Here is an 18899-nt window from a genome sequence, read left to right on the forward strand (position 1 = left end):
AATGTAAGGTTTTAGAAAAAAATAAATATCTACGAATCTAAGAAGCAGTAACAAATTCTTTCTTGGATCTTAATAATAGACTATTTAGCATACTTAAACAGATGCTAATTGCAACAAAATTTCTTACAGGGTGGTCAAAATATGAGATTGTTCTATTAACAAATTCAAGCTGTAATAACTTACTTATTTTAAATGGAACACCCTGTATCTTACTAGTCTATCGCGTAGAAAATTTAATTAGCTTTCAATTTGTATTAGGGTTTCCTATACCTATGTTTTTACAGGGTGGTCAAAATATTAGATTGTTCTATTAACAAATTCAAGCTGTAATAACTTACTTATTTTAAATAGAACACCGTATATCTTACTAGTCTATCGCGCAGAAAATATACTTAGATTTCAATTCTTATTAGGGTTTCCTATACCTATCTTTTTACAGGGTGGTCAAAATATTAGATTTTTCTATTAACAAATTCAAGCTGTAATAACTTACTTATTTTAAATGGAACACCCTGTATCATACTAGTCTATCGCGTAGAAAATTTACTTAGCTTTCAATTCTTATTAGGGTTTCCTATACCTATCTTTTTACAGGGTGGTCAAAATATTAGATTGTTCTATTAACAAATTCAAGCTGTAATAACTTACTTATTTTAAATGGAACACACTGTATCTTACTAGTCTATCGCGTAGAAAATTTACTTAGCTTTCAATTCTTATTAGGGTTTCCTATACCTATCTCCCTTCATTTTTTAAATATTTAAAGATTTCCTAATTTGTAAGCTTTAAAAATTAGAATTAAGTACCTATGTCGTGTTTATGTACAACACATCACCAACACCGGCAATATACTTAGACAAGATACTGTCATTAATAAAATTGTCATTGTTATCATGTAATCACACAGAGTGTTGTATGATTTTAGTTGATTTTGGCCTACATGTGACATTGAATAATATGTTTATATGAAACTGCAAACCCTATATTAGATGCAGTATTCTGGAAGATATTTAAATTATATTTCATTCCGTATAAATATTTTCCATATATTAACCCAACGGTTATTAAGTAAATTTAAGAACACCACTTTTTGTTTGAATCTTTAAATCGCAATTACAAACAATTAAATGCAATGGCTACTTTGACGAAAACGAGCCTATTGTACAAAAATATGTAAAAATGGGTATTTACAGAATAACATGGAATTTATATTTACAGAATAACATGTGTATTGAGAATATTTACATGGAATTGTAGAGATTTTAAATATCTTCCATTATAAAGAATAGAATATCGAGTATGTCATTTAAAATAAGAACACTCTGTGTGATTAAATGATAATAATGTGAATTTTATTAATGAAACTATCTTGACTAAGATATTTAAGTATATTGGCGGTGTTGGTGATGTGTTGTACATAACCACGACCACGAGGTATTTAATTCTAATTTTTAAAGCTTACAAATTAGGAAATCTTTAAATATTTAAAAAATTAAGGGAGATAGGTATAGGAAACCCTAATAAGAATTGAAAGCTAAGTAAATTTTATACGCGATAGACTAGTAAGATACAGGGTGTTCCATTTAAAATAAGTAAGTTATTACAGCTTGAATTTGTTAATAGAACAATCTAATATTTTGACCACCCTGTAAAAAATAGGTATAGGAAACCCTAATACAAATTGAAAGCTAAGTAAATTTTCTACGCGATAGACTAGTAAGATACAGGGTGTTCCATTTAAAATAAGTAAGTTATTACAAAAGACTAAGTTTTCACTCTAATGGCATATAACATATCCCACCAGAATGAAAATAATGGGAACCTTCTCTGGTTACATCTCCGAGGCTTCTACAATTTGCAAGCCATACGGATGCTGAGACTTGAGAAAGTGGTTATTCATTTTTAAGTTATTACAGCTTGAATTTGTTAATAGAACAATCTCATATTTTGACCACCCTGTAAGAAATTTTGTTGCAATAAGCATCTGTTTAAGTATGCTAAATAGTCTGTTATTAAGATCCAAGAAATAATTTGTTACTGCTTCTTAGATTCGTAAATATTTATTTTTTTCTAAAACCTTACATTTTTATAAAAATCGAAATAAATCAAAACACCCTGTATTTAGGTATAGGGAACCCTTATGAAAGTATAGCTTATTTTTTAAGGTTAATTCAATAATGTTATCAGATATAGGGCATTCCATAAGAAAAAATATAACTTTGATATACCACTCTTTCTTGGAGCACCCTGTATAATTCACATAATTTTTAGATTGTAGTATTAAAGGCCGTGTATATTTCTGTGAAGAAATTTTTTTAAAATATCAAGTGGTTTTCCGTACAGAGACCGAGGCGAATAAGATGAACCACCCTGTATATATATTTTCAACGTGCTTCTTATTAGAACGCGCACAATAAATTAAACAAAAATTTAACACAACACACATAAATATTTAATTTAAACATATTTTCACTTTACGATATTTAAAGAAAGATTTAGCACGGCATTTCATAATCTACCATGCACTATTAACTACTAAACTCACCGACAAAATACACCAGTCAAAAATCTTAAGATAGCTTGATATTTCTTTATTAATTTAATTCTAATAATAGGAAAATATAAGGTTCGAACATTATAAGCGAAGCTTTTATAGTAAATTTGTATTAATAATTATTCTTACTAAGGAAGTAAAACTTCGCTTGTAGGTAAATGGTATATAAATTAATTTTGGTATATAAATTAAATTAATTTAATTTATATACCATTTACCTACAAGCGAAGTTTTACTTCCTTAGGCATTCTGCACACGAAGCGTATCGTCATAGACGCGTATAAGTTTCGTCATGCAGAGACGATTCCCTTGCGCCTTAAAATCCGCAAACGATTCGATTTGCAAGCGGCATGTGATCGTCTTGTTTTAAGGTTTTCCATGCTCTTACAGTAGTTGCAAATATGTTAAGTGATGAAGAGGACTTACATTTGTTAAATTATCTTCGCCACCGCAAAAAAAAGAAAGAGGAAATTTTGGGTGCATCCTTATATCTACAAAAACTACAACAGAAAGTTATTTATTGCCGCCAAAGAGTTGTCGGAAGATGATTCTAAATTCCACACATTTTTCTGGGTACTCTTGTTTGGGTATTATTATATGAACACTCATAATTTTCAATCAGTTGGACAAATTTTAATATTTAATCCGCCATTCTCATAAAGTTCCGCCAAAAAAGGTGTTCTAACACTTAAGCGTACTGCAAGCTACTGACATCGTTGTACGCCTGGCGGATTGAAGCTTGTCTGCGTTGACGATTCCGCGCCGCTTACGCTTCGTGTACAGTATTCCATAAAGACACAAGTGAGCAGCACGAAAGCGTATGCCTTTCGTACGTCGCATCTAATACGCGTCTATGACGATACGCTCCGTGTGCAGAATGCCTTAGTAAGTTTTTTATTATGGTATACAGCCAATGAGAGGAATCTTTTCCTTTTTATAATAATTATTCTCTTCAGTAAAACGAAAAATCATCACGACACGTGAAATAGATGGAAGAGTCAATTTACTCAACAAGCGGAGTCAGTTATAAAACGTAAACATTTCAATTAATTATAAAACAAAACTATATACTTCTTTTAACCTTTTATTTATATCATATTAGTGCGGAATATTTCATAATTGTTATTAGAATACTGGATTATAATGAAATAGTGGTTGATATTCATCAAAATAATCAATTTTGTTAATTAATATTTTGCTGTCTTTACTATGACATTTGTATTGAACTATGACAGCGTCTGTGCGAGGTTGCCAATGGCTGCCAAAATGCCAGTTAAAAATGCCGCAGAATTAATTAAAAATAATATTATAATCGGTGGTTTGCGGAATCTGTCGTTACAGTCGTTTCAGTCCTCCTACACTACGCTCCTACGTAGCCCGCGATAAAAAGCTGATTCCAAAAATAATAGTGGATTATTCCACTAGTGGATTATTCCAGGATTCCTACCACTTAAGACACTGCTCAGATTGTGAAGCGCACAGAAAAAGCCTTGTTCTTCGTAACAGGTGACTTCAAAAATGTTTCGGGTCTGAATGCTAATATAGTCGATGGCATTGTTCTGTCTGTAGTAAATAACTTTTCATCAGGAAACGTTTTCTCTATAGTCGACTTCAGTTATCACTGTATCGAGCTTTAAGATGGTTAGCATTACTACCTTAGGGTTAGACTTTTTTGAATTCAGGTCTCGATCATGTGTGCGAAGAATAAAAAATTGGTGGTTGTATGTTGAATGCATATTAGTCATTGCTTGTTTATGTAATTAGTATGGTGTGGAGATATGGACTCGTAATAAACAATGTCTCAATAGAATGGAAACATTTGAAATGTGGACATATCGAAGAATGCTAAGAACCTCCTGGACAGACAGAATAACCAATGAAGAAATACTAAGAAGAGTAGAGAACAGCAGGGAGATACTGGATTCCATCAAAATAAGAAAACTTCAATACTTGGGTCATATATAACACGTGGTGACAGTATGAACTCCTAATTAATAATGCAGGGAAAGATTCAAGGCAGGCGCAGCATTGGTAGAAGAAAAATGTCCTGGCTGAGAAACCTCAGAATGGTTTGGATGCAGCTCAACTGAACTCTTCAGGCTGTAGTGTCAAAAGTTAGAATAGCAATTATGATTGCCAACCTTTGTCGCGGAGATGGCACGTAAAGAAGAAGTTAATGTGATTATACACAGTATACGCAATAATTAGTTAAATAAAAACTTTGTCGTGAGAGACAATAGAGAAGAAAAGTTAAAGAAGAATAGAGAAGAAATATTAAACCAGCGGGATATGTATCTTTTTTGTAATTGTTTTGGGTTAAAACAATCGTTTTGCTTCCTTACAAGTTCAATTTGATAAAGCAAGCCCGAACTTCATTATTTCATGAGCAGGGATGAATTTACTGAATGGGCTATAGCCCAGGGCGGCAAAATTCAGGGGCAGCAAATTTTGGTAAAAGTAAAAAATGGCAAATTGTGGATAGCCCAGGGGCAGCAAATCTTCAAATCCGCCTCTTTCCATGATAAAGATCATAAATAAAGCTAACTTCATCGAGATCTTTCAAAATTTTCTTATATTAAGTCAAGTTTAATTTTCAAATTCTCGCTCCCTTATTTCTTTATTTTTTTTTTCGACCAATGGCGCCCTCTAGTCCGCTTAAATTCTGTCTTAATAAGATTATACCACCTCCAGGTCATTTATTTCATAGAACTCTGCGGGAAAAATTAAAATTAGATAAAGCAAAAAAGTAATAAAATTTAATCAAACTTCTTAAAATTTTAGTAAGTTTTTTATTAACAAATGAGTGCATTTGATTTAATACTTTACCTTTATCTACTAAGCTCGCTGTAATTATTTAAAAACGTATTAAACGAAAAAATTACATACGCTAGTTTAGATTCTTTATTATTAATACCAGTTTACATGAATAATTATGCAATGCATTTACATATTTAAAATAATTTTAGACCATTAAAAACTAATCTAATTATTATTATTTAGTTTAGGGTACAATATGTAAGTTATACACCAATACTACTTAATGTTTATGAAATATTTTATATTATCTAACATCATAGATTTTTACGAAAGAAACAAAGTTTATAAAAAATATTAACCGCATAAACACACAAATTTCTACTTTTAACTTTCTCTGTCAATAGCAACAAAATTTTTTAAATTAAGGGAATGTATACCTAAATTCTTTCATTTTCATATGTTTACGAGGAAATGCTACATAGTTTTATGAAGAATCAATTTAGGTTTGCAACACTGTAGCATTTTTTTGGTCTACCCTGCATAATGTTTTAATTGTTTTAATGTTCGATTAGAATAAACAAAATCCAATCATTTATTTGCATTGGAAAGTGCCGCTAGCAGAATCATAATAATATATGATATTATGCTTAGTTGCATTGACAATAGCCGAGAAGCGGAATCCAATCGCCGACTGAGCCTTCCTATCAGAAAGGAAGTCAGTCTTGGTTTGGTCTTTCGTCAAGTCGTGGAGTTGTCTCGTAGCCTCGTGGAGTACCGCCTCTCCACCTGGTGTCGCAACCAGCTGAAGAGGCGGTACCGGGAATTTGACCCGGTACTGCCGACGGAAGTACTAACGACCTCGCTACGATGCGTGGGTATACTGTTGCCTGATACGGTTGTATAATATAGCGAAAAAGTCCCACTTACAGTAAAACCCATTTGGCTTTAACGGTGAAGAGAATACACGACAGACGTTCGTTGAAGCGGTGCAAGTGATTTTGAGACATTCTCTACATCCCTTTTAACCAGTTTGAAAAAATAGTTTTCACATACTTGAATAAAGACTGTTAACTTACCTTTTAAAAACAGATCATGTCTGCTGCTTTCGTAAGAGTAGTTTAAAAGTAAAAATTTGTGTTATGATTTTTCTTTTGCCAAGCTTTACGCGGTTTCTGAAGGGTTTTTAGTGTTTACACGAAAATATAAAATAGTATTTATACGAAAAGTAGGTTTACAGTTTACAAAAGTAGATGACAAAATTGGCATTAAATTTTGGTTTGGTTTATTACTGATTTTTAATTGACCGAGTTCCAAAAAACTTGCATACAATTTAAGACGACGGTATTTTCTATATTGTTTATGATGTCGGAATTCTATCACGTCTTACTTCCTATACTTTTAGGTCTCTTTTTCAGTTGTTCAATTTGAGCTTGTGAAGCGTGAATTAGAGTAAGAAGTGGAGGTACCTAATGGATATTTAACGGTTTTACGTCATACAACAATCTAGTATCAAATAATTTTGAGAAACTGAGGATATCAGTTCAGTTTGGTTAGTTTCTTGTTTTTGACAAAATTGGTTAAAAAATGTAGTATGCATCCAAATTTCCAAAAATTTGCAATATTGCCAGAAACTTTAATTAATCCAAGTATATTGAGTAGCATTTAAATTTTCCGAAGTATTAACAGTCTTCGAACTTTTGTTAGCGTCGTACCAAACCACATTATTTTTCAATTTTCATATCATTAAAGTCTAATTAGAAAAGTGAGTAATATTTTGTCTTTTAGCCACTTTCTTTAAGTGGAAAACCGTCGTATAATATAAACACAAGATCAAATCACGACTAGGACTGTTCCTCAGCACTCAATTCTTAGTTTGGCCCCATCAGTTATAAATAATCGAACACTCTGATTTCATTTCATTTCTGTTTGTTGTCACAATGGACGCTGAAGTAAATTTATAATTTGTTTGAGTATCGTTCAGTAATGAAAAACCTACGAATGAAGTAAGTTATTCAACACGCATACTCATCGTTATTTCGTACAAGTTTGCACTTTACGAAAATTTAAACGTTACAGGTGGAAATCACAAATGATTTTCTATGCTTCGTTTTCCATTGCTATCGTAAATATGTTGATCATATTTCCATCGTGACGTCCATATGTATAAAATAAAAAAGAACAAAACTGTAAAAACTAATTTTTGATTACAAAATATATCAAAACAGATTAATTAATCAATAGTATCACGACAATTTTCGAGACCATGCTTTGTAACATTAAAGTTGCACTATTGCTAAAAAAATTTAAAATACACAAACACAGAAGATATATACCCCAAAAACTAATAACCAATATTTCCAATTTTCAAATTAAATGGTACGTCCACTATTACATTATAATTTAAGGTTAGTTAACATTTTTACTTTATTGTGTTTGAGGGTTATATTAAATCAACACTTTTTTTCCCCGAAAATTTAGATGTTTTTGGTATGTAGTTATATCTTCAAATCTTCTCTATTTGTGCTGGGTTTACACACGTTTAATGGTATATAATCCTCGTTTCACACGCTAAGAAATTTGAACGCACGATGACATTCCAATAGTGGCTCGAACAATCATATGATACACGGTGGTTGGAACGTTCGGTATAATGTGATAGTTACCATGGGATTCCTCGAGCCACCATTGGAATGCCATCGTGCGTTCTAGCGATCGCACGTTCAAATTCTTAGTGTGTGAAAGGAGCGTAACAGTTGGTTGCTCCGCTTAGACGTTATTTTCAAGACAAAAAAGCATTGCGCTCAGTTTACAATCTATATTATTAGTGTTTAGTATAAAGTTCACATTAAAAAAAATAAACACCAAATACATTTAAGAAACAATATGAGTTATTACAGAGTTCCCATCAAATCAAACCAGTTTAGTAAACAGCAGAATAGTATTACAATTGAAAATTATTGCTCGTGCTTTTGTCATGATCAGACAAGCAACTGTATCAAATCTATTAGAAAAAGATAAAAAATGAGCAGAATGAATCTTGTATCTTAGATATAATTACTCATTTTGTAAAATTTTATGGAAGAAATCCATTACTGGAGAATTGATCTGGCAAAAACTCCATTGGCCAAAAGGTATTGACTGGAGGCCACTTGCCTCTGCTGAAAGATTGATTTAGTAGCGGTTTTCAAACCGAGCTCTTAAATTATTCATTTAAGACCAAACCGTCCTGCCGCGGCGATTAAGTATTGATTAATCGCCGTGCCGTTCCTTATCGGACCGAGTATTGATTGATCCGTTCCATCTCTAATCCTATACCAGCACAGAATCATTCGTTCTCCTTGATGTGTGTGTATATACTATATAACGCATTGTCTTATAAAATAAGTATTATACCAATAAAATGTAATTACATAATCGATGTATTCAAATTATAAAGAGTCTACTTAAAATCTAAAATTAAATGTAAAGTTTGTTATGGGAACTCTGGTCCAACTTGAGATACTTTTTATTTTAAAGGTCTTGAGTAAGGGGAAGCTTTATAACGATGCATGTCCCCACCTCGTGACGACGATGGCGGACCTGGAGCCGATTTAGAATATGAAGAGCTCGACATCCTGGGCTTCCAAGAACGAGGTGCAGATTCTGTAGAGGAGATAGTTCAAAGATAGTATAATTTATAAAATTATTATTAATAATTCTTATTATAATATATTATTATTTTTCATTATTATATTTCATTATTTTTATTATTGTTGTTATAAATATTAAGATTATTAAGATATTTTATTGTAATATATCAATAATATCAGTTTATATCAATATTAGACAGTTTACTTCGTAGTAATTATACAGGGAATCCTGGCCTCCAAGGTCCCCATACTTTACTCCTAGGGATTTCTCAATCTGGGCATGCCTAAGAACAGTTTCTGCGCAACGATAGAACACGTCGAATATTTTAAACATTGGATAGCAATTGATTTAGATATCATCAAAGAAGGTCTCACAATGCTTGCTCTCATTATTAATTCAATCGAAAAACCTTATTTGAAGTGTATTAAGATGAATTATGAACATTTTGAACACTTATTTGACTTATGCCCACCTCATTAGTTTATTCCCAACAAGATATCTTTAATATCACTTCTATTTTTAAATCCCGTTATTCATAATACGCACAGCATATGAAGTTCTAGCAGGTATCTTGCTACAGAAACTTACTCATTATGATGAAGATATAATAAAAGACTACCGATGCCATTTACATGCCAACGCAAGATCAACGACAGATCAAGGTCACTGGGAATTCAACCGGGCTGTGAACCGTATTTTCCTAGATTTCCAGCAAGCATAGGATTCCATAAATTCCATAAAAGAAGCTGGATGTGGCTAGCAATGCTAGAAATGGGAATAGCAAGAAAATTCGTGGAGCTAACACGAAGGTGGGTGACAAACTCATTTGCACAGGTAAAGACAAGAAGCAGAACATCAACGTAATTTAGTATATCAGGACTCATACAAGGAGACCCCTTGTCACCATTACTGTTCAATTTTACCTTAGAACATGAAATGAATGAGATGCTGACAGACGATTTTGCCAATCGCGGTGAAAAACTGGTGTTGATCTTAGCTGATGACATACATGCACTGGCTCATTCTACAAGAGAACTCACTCTGACCATCACTTTGTCCAAACTGGAATTGCTTTATTTCAAATATTGGTATTTGCTACAATAAACCAAAAACAGGGCATTATAATCTTGATAAAATTTATACTGTAGGGTAAGCAAAATAGACTGATATTTTTGATAAAATACTTTTTATTATTATAACATACTTTTATTTAATACCGACATTTTTATTTGAATCAAATATTAAGATCCATTCATTTTAACGGCTAAGAAACATCTTTAATATATTTTTTTTTAATTTTAAATTTTTAACCTTATACAGGGCGTTTCATTAGTATATCAAGAACCGTCTCGTTGACCTATATTTACCATTTTTAAGTATTTCCTTTTCCCAATTAAACACCCTGTATAATTTGATAGATAGTTTAGCATTATATTTTATCCCACTACACTCATACATTTCCATTTAATAAAACTATTATTCATACTCATATAGAGAAATAGCTCTAATATATTTTAAATCATTATGTACAGTTGCGGTTACTGAAATATTTACATTTTCATTTTTACATTTATTTTGTATTTATTTTCATTTAGTTATTTACCTTTTATTTTGATTTTTTAATTTTAATCAACCTATTCTGGGTTCGCCACTGGTAATTAACGTTAATTTGGCGTAAAAAGTAGGTTTAAACGCGGTATGGATTTAAAAAAAATCGGCTACTAGATGTTCATCCCTATTCTGTAACTCATTTCGGTGATGAAAGTAAGGAAAATCGAATAGAAGTGGCCAAGTGGACTAGAAATAGTCCAAATCGGTATTCCATAAATATTTTGGAATCTCTACAATCGAAATAGTGAATAGAAATTCCATTTATCCTATTTTGAGCTTTTTGTATCCAGTATTTACACTGTTATTTTACTATTTGCTTTTCAAAACTTTTCTTTATTGGTGTTTCAAAACTATTTTTAAATGCAAGTTTATGTAGTGTGATAGTATAAAAAAATTGAGGATATGGCAACGGTATCAAATTTCAAGTTTAGATCAAGTAATAAACAGGTCACAGAACAGTAATTTCATCTTTCAGTGCGGGGTTGTCACCACCTTTTGAGCGCGTCAAATAGAAGTTGGCGTTTTCGATTTACACTGATTACGATGTGAGTTACAGAATGCCAAGCCAAATACGAAAATGACGCGATAGATATCAAATATTCCGATTTCGGGTAATTACGATTCGACTTGGTCGAATCCAAATTATGATCCTGGCGAAATCGCCATGTAGAGTTGCAGGACAGGCATATAGAGTTGCAGGACAGGCATGTGAGTTCGGATTCCCAATACATCCCGAACTGGACTTAAATTCGCATTATTAAATGAAAGTAAAGATGATTCAGATTTGATTACAGAACAGCTCCACTATGTGCTTATATGTATTTCGGCTTTAACTTAGCTTCATCAGAGCACCTGTGTAGAGGCACTTAAGCCGGCCACTCACTGTATTGCGGTGTCCTTCGACAAGATCGTATATGATATCAATTCTGCAGTACTGCAGCAGATAGGCCAGTCTGTGGTCAAATGGTATGAGTTTGTTGAATGCATTGCATGGTCACAAACTATCAAAATTTTTGCTAATTTAGTCGAATTCGCTGAGCACAACTCTTAAACTCTTAACAAAAATACTTGCCAATAAAATAAATGAAGAATACACAGTGAGGAACAACAAGGTTTTCGGAAAAATAGGTCCACAATAGACGCCATATTCATAGCCAGACAAATTGCTGAGAAAGCACTGGAATATAATAAACCTGCATTTATGTGCTTTATAGATCTGACTAAGGCCTTCGATTGTGTAGGATTGGAAGATGTGCTAAGATTGCTAAACGAGAAAAATCAGCCCAACAAGATGATAAGGATAATTAAAGACATTAATACGAAGAACAAAACCAGTATAAAAGTCGAGAATGAACTAACATCGGAAGTAGACATCAACTCGGGAATCAGACAAGGGGATAGCTTGAGCCCATTGCTTTTTAATTTAGTCATGGACAAAATCATAGAAAACAATAAAGTTACTGGAAAAGGATATAAGATGGCGGAAAAACAAATAAAAATCCTGTTATGCTGACGACGCAATCTTAATCTCCGATAACGAGAATAACCTACAGCGAATGGCACAAACTTTCAGTACAGTAGCGAAGAACTACAACATGAAAATATCAACAGCCAAGACAAAATCCCTGGTAGTGTCAAGGGAACCCATAAGATGCCAATTATTAATTAACAATGAACTAATTGAACAAGTCTCGAGATTCCAATATCTGGGAATCGAAATATGTAGTTATGGAGATGTTAAAGAGAGCGTCCGAAAGCAAGCAAATAAAGCCAATTACGTGTCAGGATGTCGGAGGGATGTCATCTGGAGAAACAAAGATATGAGGCTGGAAGATACAAATCATGTGTAAGACCGATCATGACGTACGCGATAGAAACAAGATGTGACACAGCGGAAACCAAGAGGATACTGAGAATCCCGAACGACAGAATAAGAGATCTCTGTAACATACAAGATACAGTATGGTGGGGAAGACAGACGACGAGATTGGAATCAGCATGTGACGAGAATGGACAGCGAGAGAATAGCCCGTATAGCCAGGGATTCGAAGCCAACAGGCAAGAGACCAATAGGAAGGCCCTTTAAAAGGTGGCGAGATAGCTGGCAGTCAACATCACAGCTACGAATACAAGCTCAAAATCGGTAAGAAACAGGCCAAGAGGCCTATTATAAGAAGAAGAAGAAGAAGAAGAAGAAGAAGAAGAAGAAGAAGAAGAAGAAGAAGAAGAAGAAGAAGAAGAAGAAGAAGAAGAAGAAGAAGAAGAAGAAGAAGAAGAAGAAGAAGAAGAAGAAGAGTCGAATTCGACAAAATTGAACAACGCCGCAGTATCGTGAGTAGCCGGCTTTATGAATTTTACTTCCTGTCTCTTTTGACTAACTCGCATTATTAAACTTAATTCGGCAATAAATAAAGACAATTCGTCATATCATCCTCGAATTTACACCAAAATTCAAAATACCAACACCATATAGTATGTATAAAATTTATAGAGAACAAAGGCCTAATACTAATACATTAAAAATTATTGCAATTAACAAATCAACAGTTTACAAAAAAAGAGTACATACCTACTACAATATTAATTGGTAATAATTTAAAAGATATTATGAGCTACTTCCTCAATACCAACTCTCACCCTTACAAAATAAAAATGAAATGTAAGGTACTCACCAAAACTCGGAGAACCATTATCTTTGTAGTAATCAGTTTCATAATCTTCATAGTACCCTGATGTGTAATCGTTAACTTTTGGAGCATACATGTTACCGTAACGAGGGGGTGACGTGGCTCCATAATCATCTTCGTATCCATAACTTTCCTCCATGGCTACACGAGCTCTATCTAATATAGACATTATTTTAGTCTTGGCTGGCATTACTCTCGGCGTGTGAACTGGGGCTCTGGTTGCTGTACGCATTGCATGAGGTGGAGGTGGTCCTCGGGATATCGGATTAGATGCTGTGAACAAAAAATTTCAACAATTTCGATATCCACCAGTTATCAGGTGGATATCTTTAAGTATCATACAGGGTTGCGAAAAAGTCTGGCAACACGGTAATTTCTAGGGAACCGCTGGAAAGATTTTTATGGATTTTGGTGGGTGAGGGTCTTTTAATGCGGCCGATATTATAGTGGTAATTACATTGTTGTCAATCTTCCGTTTTTCTGGAAATCTAATTAACTTTCTTATTTCAAATGGAATACCCTGTATATATTTGCGTTTTGTAATTTTCTTCTAAAGTTTCCGATTTATAAATAATTTAAAAATGAAAAAAATCGAAAAATTACGATTTTCTAGGTTTAAAAACACAAGTAAAAAATATGACATATTTTTAAAACTACGAAGTGCATAAATTCAAGTTCAAGCCTTATTTTATCAGTTACCGATAAGCAATTTGGCCTTGTCTTATTTTAAAATATTATTTTTTAGTTGTTAATGCAGCCCGATCGTCCGTTCTCTCATATGCGCTTCATTAATAATTAAAACAACATATTTTAGAATAAAACGTGCCAAGAATTCTTATAGGTATCTGATAGAAGGTTTGATCTTGAATTTAGGTACTTTGTAATTCCAAAAATTATTTTTTACTTGTGTTTTTGAACCTTTAAAATCGTCATTCTTTGTTTTTTTTTTCAGTTTTAAATTGTTTATAACTCGAAAACGATTAACTTTAGAGAAAAATGACAAAAGACCTTTTTTGTTCCCAATGATCCAAAAAACCTAAAATAATGTCTATAGCGACACGCTTTATTTATTATTTTTTTAATTGCTAATTTTACCTATTAACTTTTCTCAAAACGAAAGAATACGTCTCATGTTAAATTCACATGTGTTTTCGTTCCTAAAATACAAAACCAGATTGTATAAAATTAATGTTTTTTTCAGGGAAACACAAATTACCAGATTGGCCACGCTCTTTATGTCAACTTCTTAAAAACTACAGAAAGGTTCTCAGCTTTTAAAACGCCAGATTTAGTAATTTATCGCCTTTTCTGGCCCACATGGTAGAACCGCATACATGACGACATAATAGTGTTGTGGTCTCGGTCAGTATCGACACAGTGGGCACGCAGCGCAGTCATACCCTCGCTAAAATAACAAACCCTTACGAGATATAAACGAAGCACGCTTGTTTACCCAAAATAAATAAATATATTACTGTTCGTTGTTTTACTTACTTTAATTTCATAATTGTTTCCGTAAACCACAAACGGAACATGTCTAGCCGGGCCGAAAAACAAGATTTTTATAAATTGTTTATTTTTTTATTTTTTATAAATGTAGCAATAACTCCGAAATTATGGCATTTAGGTATAGAAAATATCTATGAAAAATAATCAATATCCCTTAAGGATTCCAAAACTTAAAAAATATACAGGGTGTTCCATTTGAAATAAGAAAGTTCATTAGATTTCCATAAAAACGGAAGATTTGAAAACAATGTAATTATCACTCTAATATCAGCTGCATTAAAAGACCCTTACTCACCAAAATCTATAAAAATCGTTCTAACGGTTTCTGAGAAAATAACGTGTCGCCAGACTTTCTCGCAACCCTGTATGTACAGTTTATCATCACCATCAGTGGCGTTACTGCTCTTTATGAGCCAAAGCCTTCTTCAGAACAATAATTCTCCATTCGCCCCTGTCTCTGACAACTCTTCTCGACGCTCTAATTCCAATAGATTTTAAATCATTCTCTATGTTGTCTTAGTACCTAAGTCTCGGTCCTCCTCTTGCTCGTGGTCCTATCGGCCCTCTTCGGTCAAAAACTTTTCTGACTATGGCATCTTCCTCTCGCCTGATTACATGCTCTATCCATTTATAGCCCAGTCGGGATAGCATTTGACCTTGCATTAGGAGCTGCCCCAAATTTTATTTTTCTAATCTTTAGGGAGGCTCAATATTAGTACAAATTTAAAATCTCGACTGAATTCCACCGTTGCGTTAGCCGCCATCTTGATTTTAAACGAGAACGGTTTTTGCTTAATATCTCCGCCATTTTCAATTTTTTGACCAAAAGTGTAGAAACTGAAATTGTTGAAAATGCGATTTTCTATAATTTCATTTATTATAATTTTTTTCGTGCGGTCGATATTTTCCGAGTTATGAGGGGAAAATAGTGACAGTTGTAGCATAATTATTGAATTATTGAATTATCTCGTTTATTATTAGTTTTACAACAAATATTTACCTATACAAAAATGAAGAGAATTAAATTTTGTACAATTTTGATGCCGTTCATTTTTTTGATAAAATCAATATTTAAGGTAGTACTTATGTGGTAAAGGTGCGAGCGTAAGACCTGATTGATTTTGTAGCAATTGTTTTTGTTCAATATTTCCGCGATTTTCAACTTTTCGACAAAAAGTGTAAGAACTGAAATTGTTGCAATTACGATTTACTACAATTTTTCGAGAGAACCAGTGGCGGGTCTACAAGGGGGGAAATGGGAAAATTCCCCCAACAGGGTCCAAAATTTAAAAAAAAATTGTTGGAACATCACGACATATTAGCTGACATAAAACTTAAAATATCGACAGACAAATTCAACCAATTAAACCCGCTAGTTAATAAAATTAAGTGAACTTAATGTATATAATGTCTTTTTATGTCTTTTATATACATACTTAGTTTGGTTGATGTTTCATTGGAAGTTTCAAAAATTGTATAAAATATAATTCTCTTTATTTTTCTTTATGTACAATTATGTCGTAAAATTAATAATAAATGAGACAATTCAATAATTATGCTTCCCCTCCGCTTCCATTATTTTCTCCCTTAACTCGGAGAATATTGATCGTATAAAAAAATTGTGCCAAAGAAATTGTAGGAAATTGCATTTTCAACAATTTTCTTTCCCACCATTTATGTCGAAAAGTTGAAAATGGCGGAGATATTAAGCAACAACAGTTCTCATTTAAAATCAATATGGCGGCTAATGCAACCGCGGAATTCAGTCGAGATTTTAAATTTACACTACTATTGATCTCTCCTAAAGGATATAATTATAAAATTTGGGGCAGCTCGGATACAAAATTCAATTCAATAATTATGCTCCCCCACCACTTTTTACTATTTTCCCATGTAACTCGGAAAATATCAACCGCATGAAAAAAATTGTTAAAAAGAAATTGTAGGAAATTATATTTTGAACAATTTTAGTTGAAAATGGCGTAGATATTGAACAAAAACAATTGCTATAAAATCAATCCGGTCTTACGCTCGCGCCATTACCGCATACGTACTACCTTAAATATTAATTTTAGCAAAAAAATGAAAGAGATCAAAATTGTATAGAATTTAATTCTCTTTATTTTTGTATAGGTACATATTTGTTGTAAAACTAATAATAAACGAGATAATTCAATAATTCAATAATTATGCTCCAACTGTCACTATTCTCCCCTCATAACTCGGAAAATATCGACCGCACGGAAAAAATTATAATAAATGAAATTATAGAAAATCGCATTTTCAACAATTTCAGTTTTCACACTTTTTGTCAAAAAATGGAAAATGGCGGAGATATTGAGCAAAAACGGTTCTCGTTTAAAATCAAGATGGCGGCTAACGCAACGGTGGAATTCAGTCGAGATTTTAAATTTATACTAATATTGACCCTCCCTAAAGATTAGAAAAATAAAATTTGGGGCAGCTCCTAATGCAAGGTTAGGCCTGTTATTCGTCTAACCCGACTGGACTATTAAGGCGTGCTACCTTAATGAATTTTACAATGGCAGGTTCTCCAAAAGTTCTATACAACTTGTTGTAACGCCTGCGCCACAAACCTTGTTCTTTTATCCCTCTGTATATTCTTCTTATGATTTTTCGCTCAAAATGTTTGAGCAGTTCTTGGTTACACTGTTTAAGTGACCAAGTTTTTGAACCATATGTCAGCACTGGTCTTATTAGTGTTTTGTAGACAGTCAATTTAATTTTTCTATTTATTTCTGAGGCCATCTGGCTTCTTAAGCCATAGTAGCACTTATTGGCGAGCACTATTCTTCTTTTAATTTCTGCACTGACATTGTTATCTTTAGTTAGCAGCGAGCCTAAGTATATGAAGTATTTTCTAGAGTCGTTTTCAAGGATGATTTAACTAAATATCAGATTAACTATTTACATAAAGTGCGAGAGGAACTGGAAAAACGAAAAATACTAGATAAGGATCTAACGATAAGGTATATTAATAAGATTCCAACCATTGTTAGTACTAACCAACAACCCACCGCAAAAAACGAATAAAGTTGACAACAATAAATATTTTTTATACTAATATTGCTTCTTTACATGCTAAGTTCGCTGATGTTTTGTCATTTTCATCTTCTAATCCCGATATTCATATTTTTGCTGTAACAGAATCCTGGTTAAGTCCCAGAATACCTAATTCTTTTGTAAAACTTAATGGCTATTCAATTTATCGTAAAGATCGCATTGATCGTGTAGGTGGCGGAGTATGTGTCTACTTTCAGGAGACTTTCTTTAAAAAATCCAAGATAAGTACTGTAAGTCATAATCTGGAAGGTATAGAATCTCTTATGTTTAAAATTATCTTTCCTAATAAAGTTGTTTTGCACCTCCTTGTTATCTATAAACCAAACATTTCTTTTACTCTTACCAAATCAATGTGTGAATTTATTGAAAAATGTAGTAGAGAAAAAGAAAATTTAATCATTTGTGGAGATTTCAATTTTAAGGATTTAAAATGGCCAGTTCAAACTCCGCTTATTGGAGATAATCCGAGTGTTCCATTTTACAATTTATTTTTTCAAACCAATCTTAACCAATTGGTAAAAGAACCTACTAGATATCGTCAAGGTAATACACCTTCGATTTTAGATTTGATAATCACTAATGAGGAAGAACTTATCAGTGAAATTCATTATCTTTCACCAATAGGTATTTCGGACCATGTAGTTCTTCAGACACAAGCTCAATTGGACATTACTGGAGCAATTAATGAAAAAATAGTTAAAGAGTTTAGTAAAATAGATTATGTTAAATTAAATCACTATTTTTGAGAAGTAATTTGGCCGGATTTAGATAATTGTTCATGTAATGATTCTTGGAATAAATATAAAGAAATTATATATAAAGGTATTGATAAATGTTCTTCAAAGTACACTATTAGGACTAATCCCAGAAGCCCTTGGATCGATAACCGACTGATCGCAATGACTAAAGAAAAAAACATTTTATGGAAAAGGGTAAGAAAAAATCCATCGGAAGAAAACATACTTACACATAGACAATTTTCCAATAGATTGACAAAGGAGTTGAGATTATCGAGAAGTAATTATGAAAACAGAGTTAGCTCCAGAGGTCCCAAATCTTTTTACAAA

The 18899-nt window shown here is 32.7% G+C and overlaps 1 protein-coding gene across 2 annotated transcripts in view; it reads right to left on the minus strand.

Moving 5' to 3' along the window:
• The window catches only part of LOC114324653 (KH domain-containing, RNA-binding, signal transduction-associated protein 2), a 53513-nt gene that overhangs the window by 9340 nt on the left and 25274 nt on the right, over positions 1-18899 (minus strand). Inside the window, exons 5-6 of one of the 2 annotated variants that reach the window (XM_028272519.2) lie at positions 13225-13512; positions 5442-8953 (exon numbers count right to left, since the gene is read on the minus strand). In XM_028272519.2, coding sequence (XP_028128320.1) covers positions 8817-8953; positions 13225-13512 — 425 coding nt within the window. In that variant the 3' untranslated portion in view covers positions 5442-8816. Of the gene's footprint in view, positions 1-5441; positions 8954-13224; positions 13513-18899 lie in introns of those variants that run through there. The other variant, XM_028272520.2, reaches the window with a different exon arrangement.

This window comes from Diabrotica virgifera, chromosome 2, assembly GCF_917563875.1.
Source record: "Diabrotica virgifera virgifera chromosome 2, PGI_DIABVI_V3a".
NCBI lineage: Eukaryota > Metazoa > Arthropoda > Insecta > Coleoptera > Chrysomelidae > Diabrotica > Diabrotica virgifera.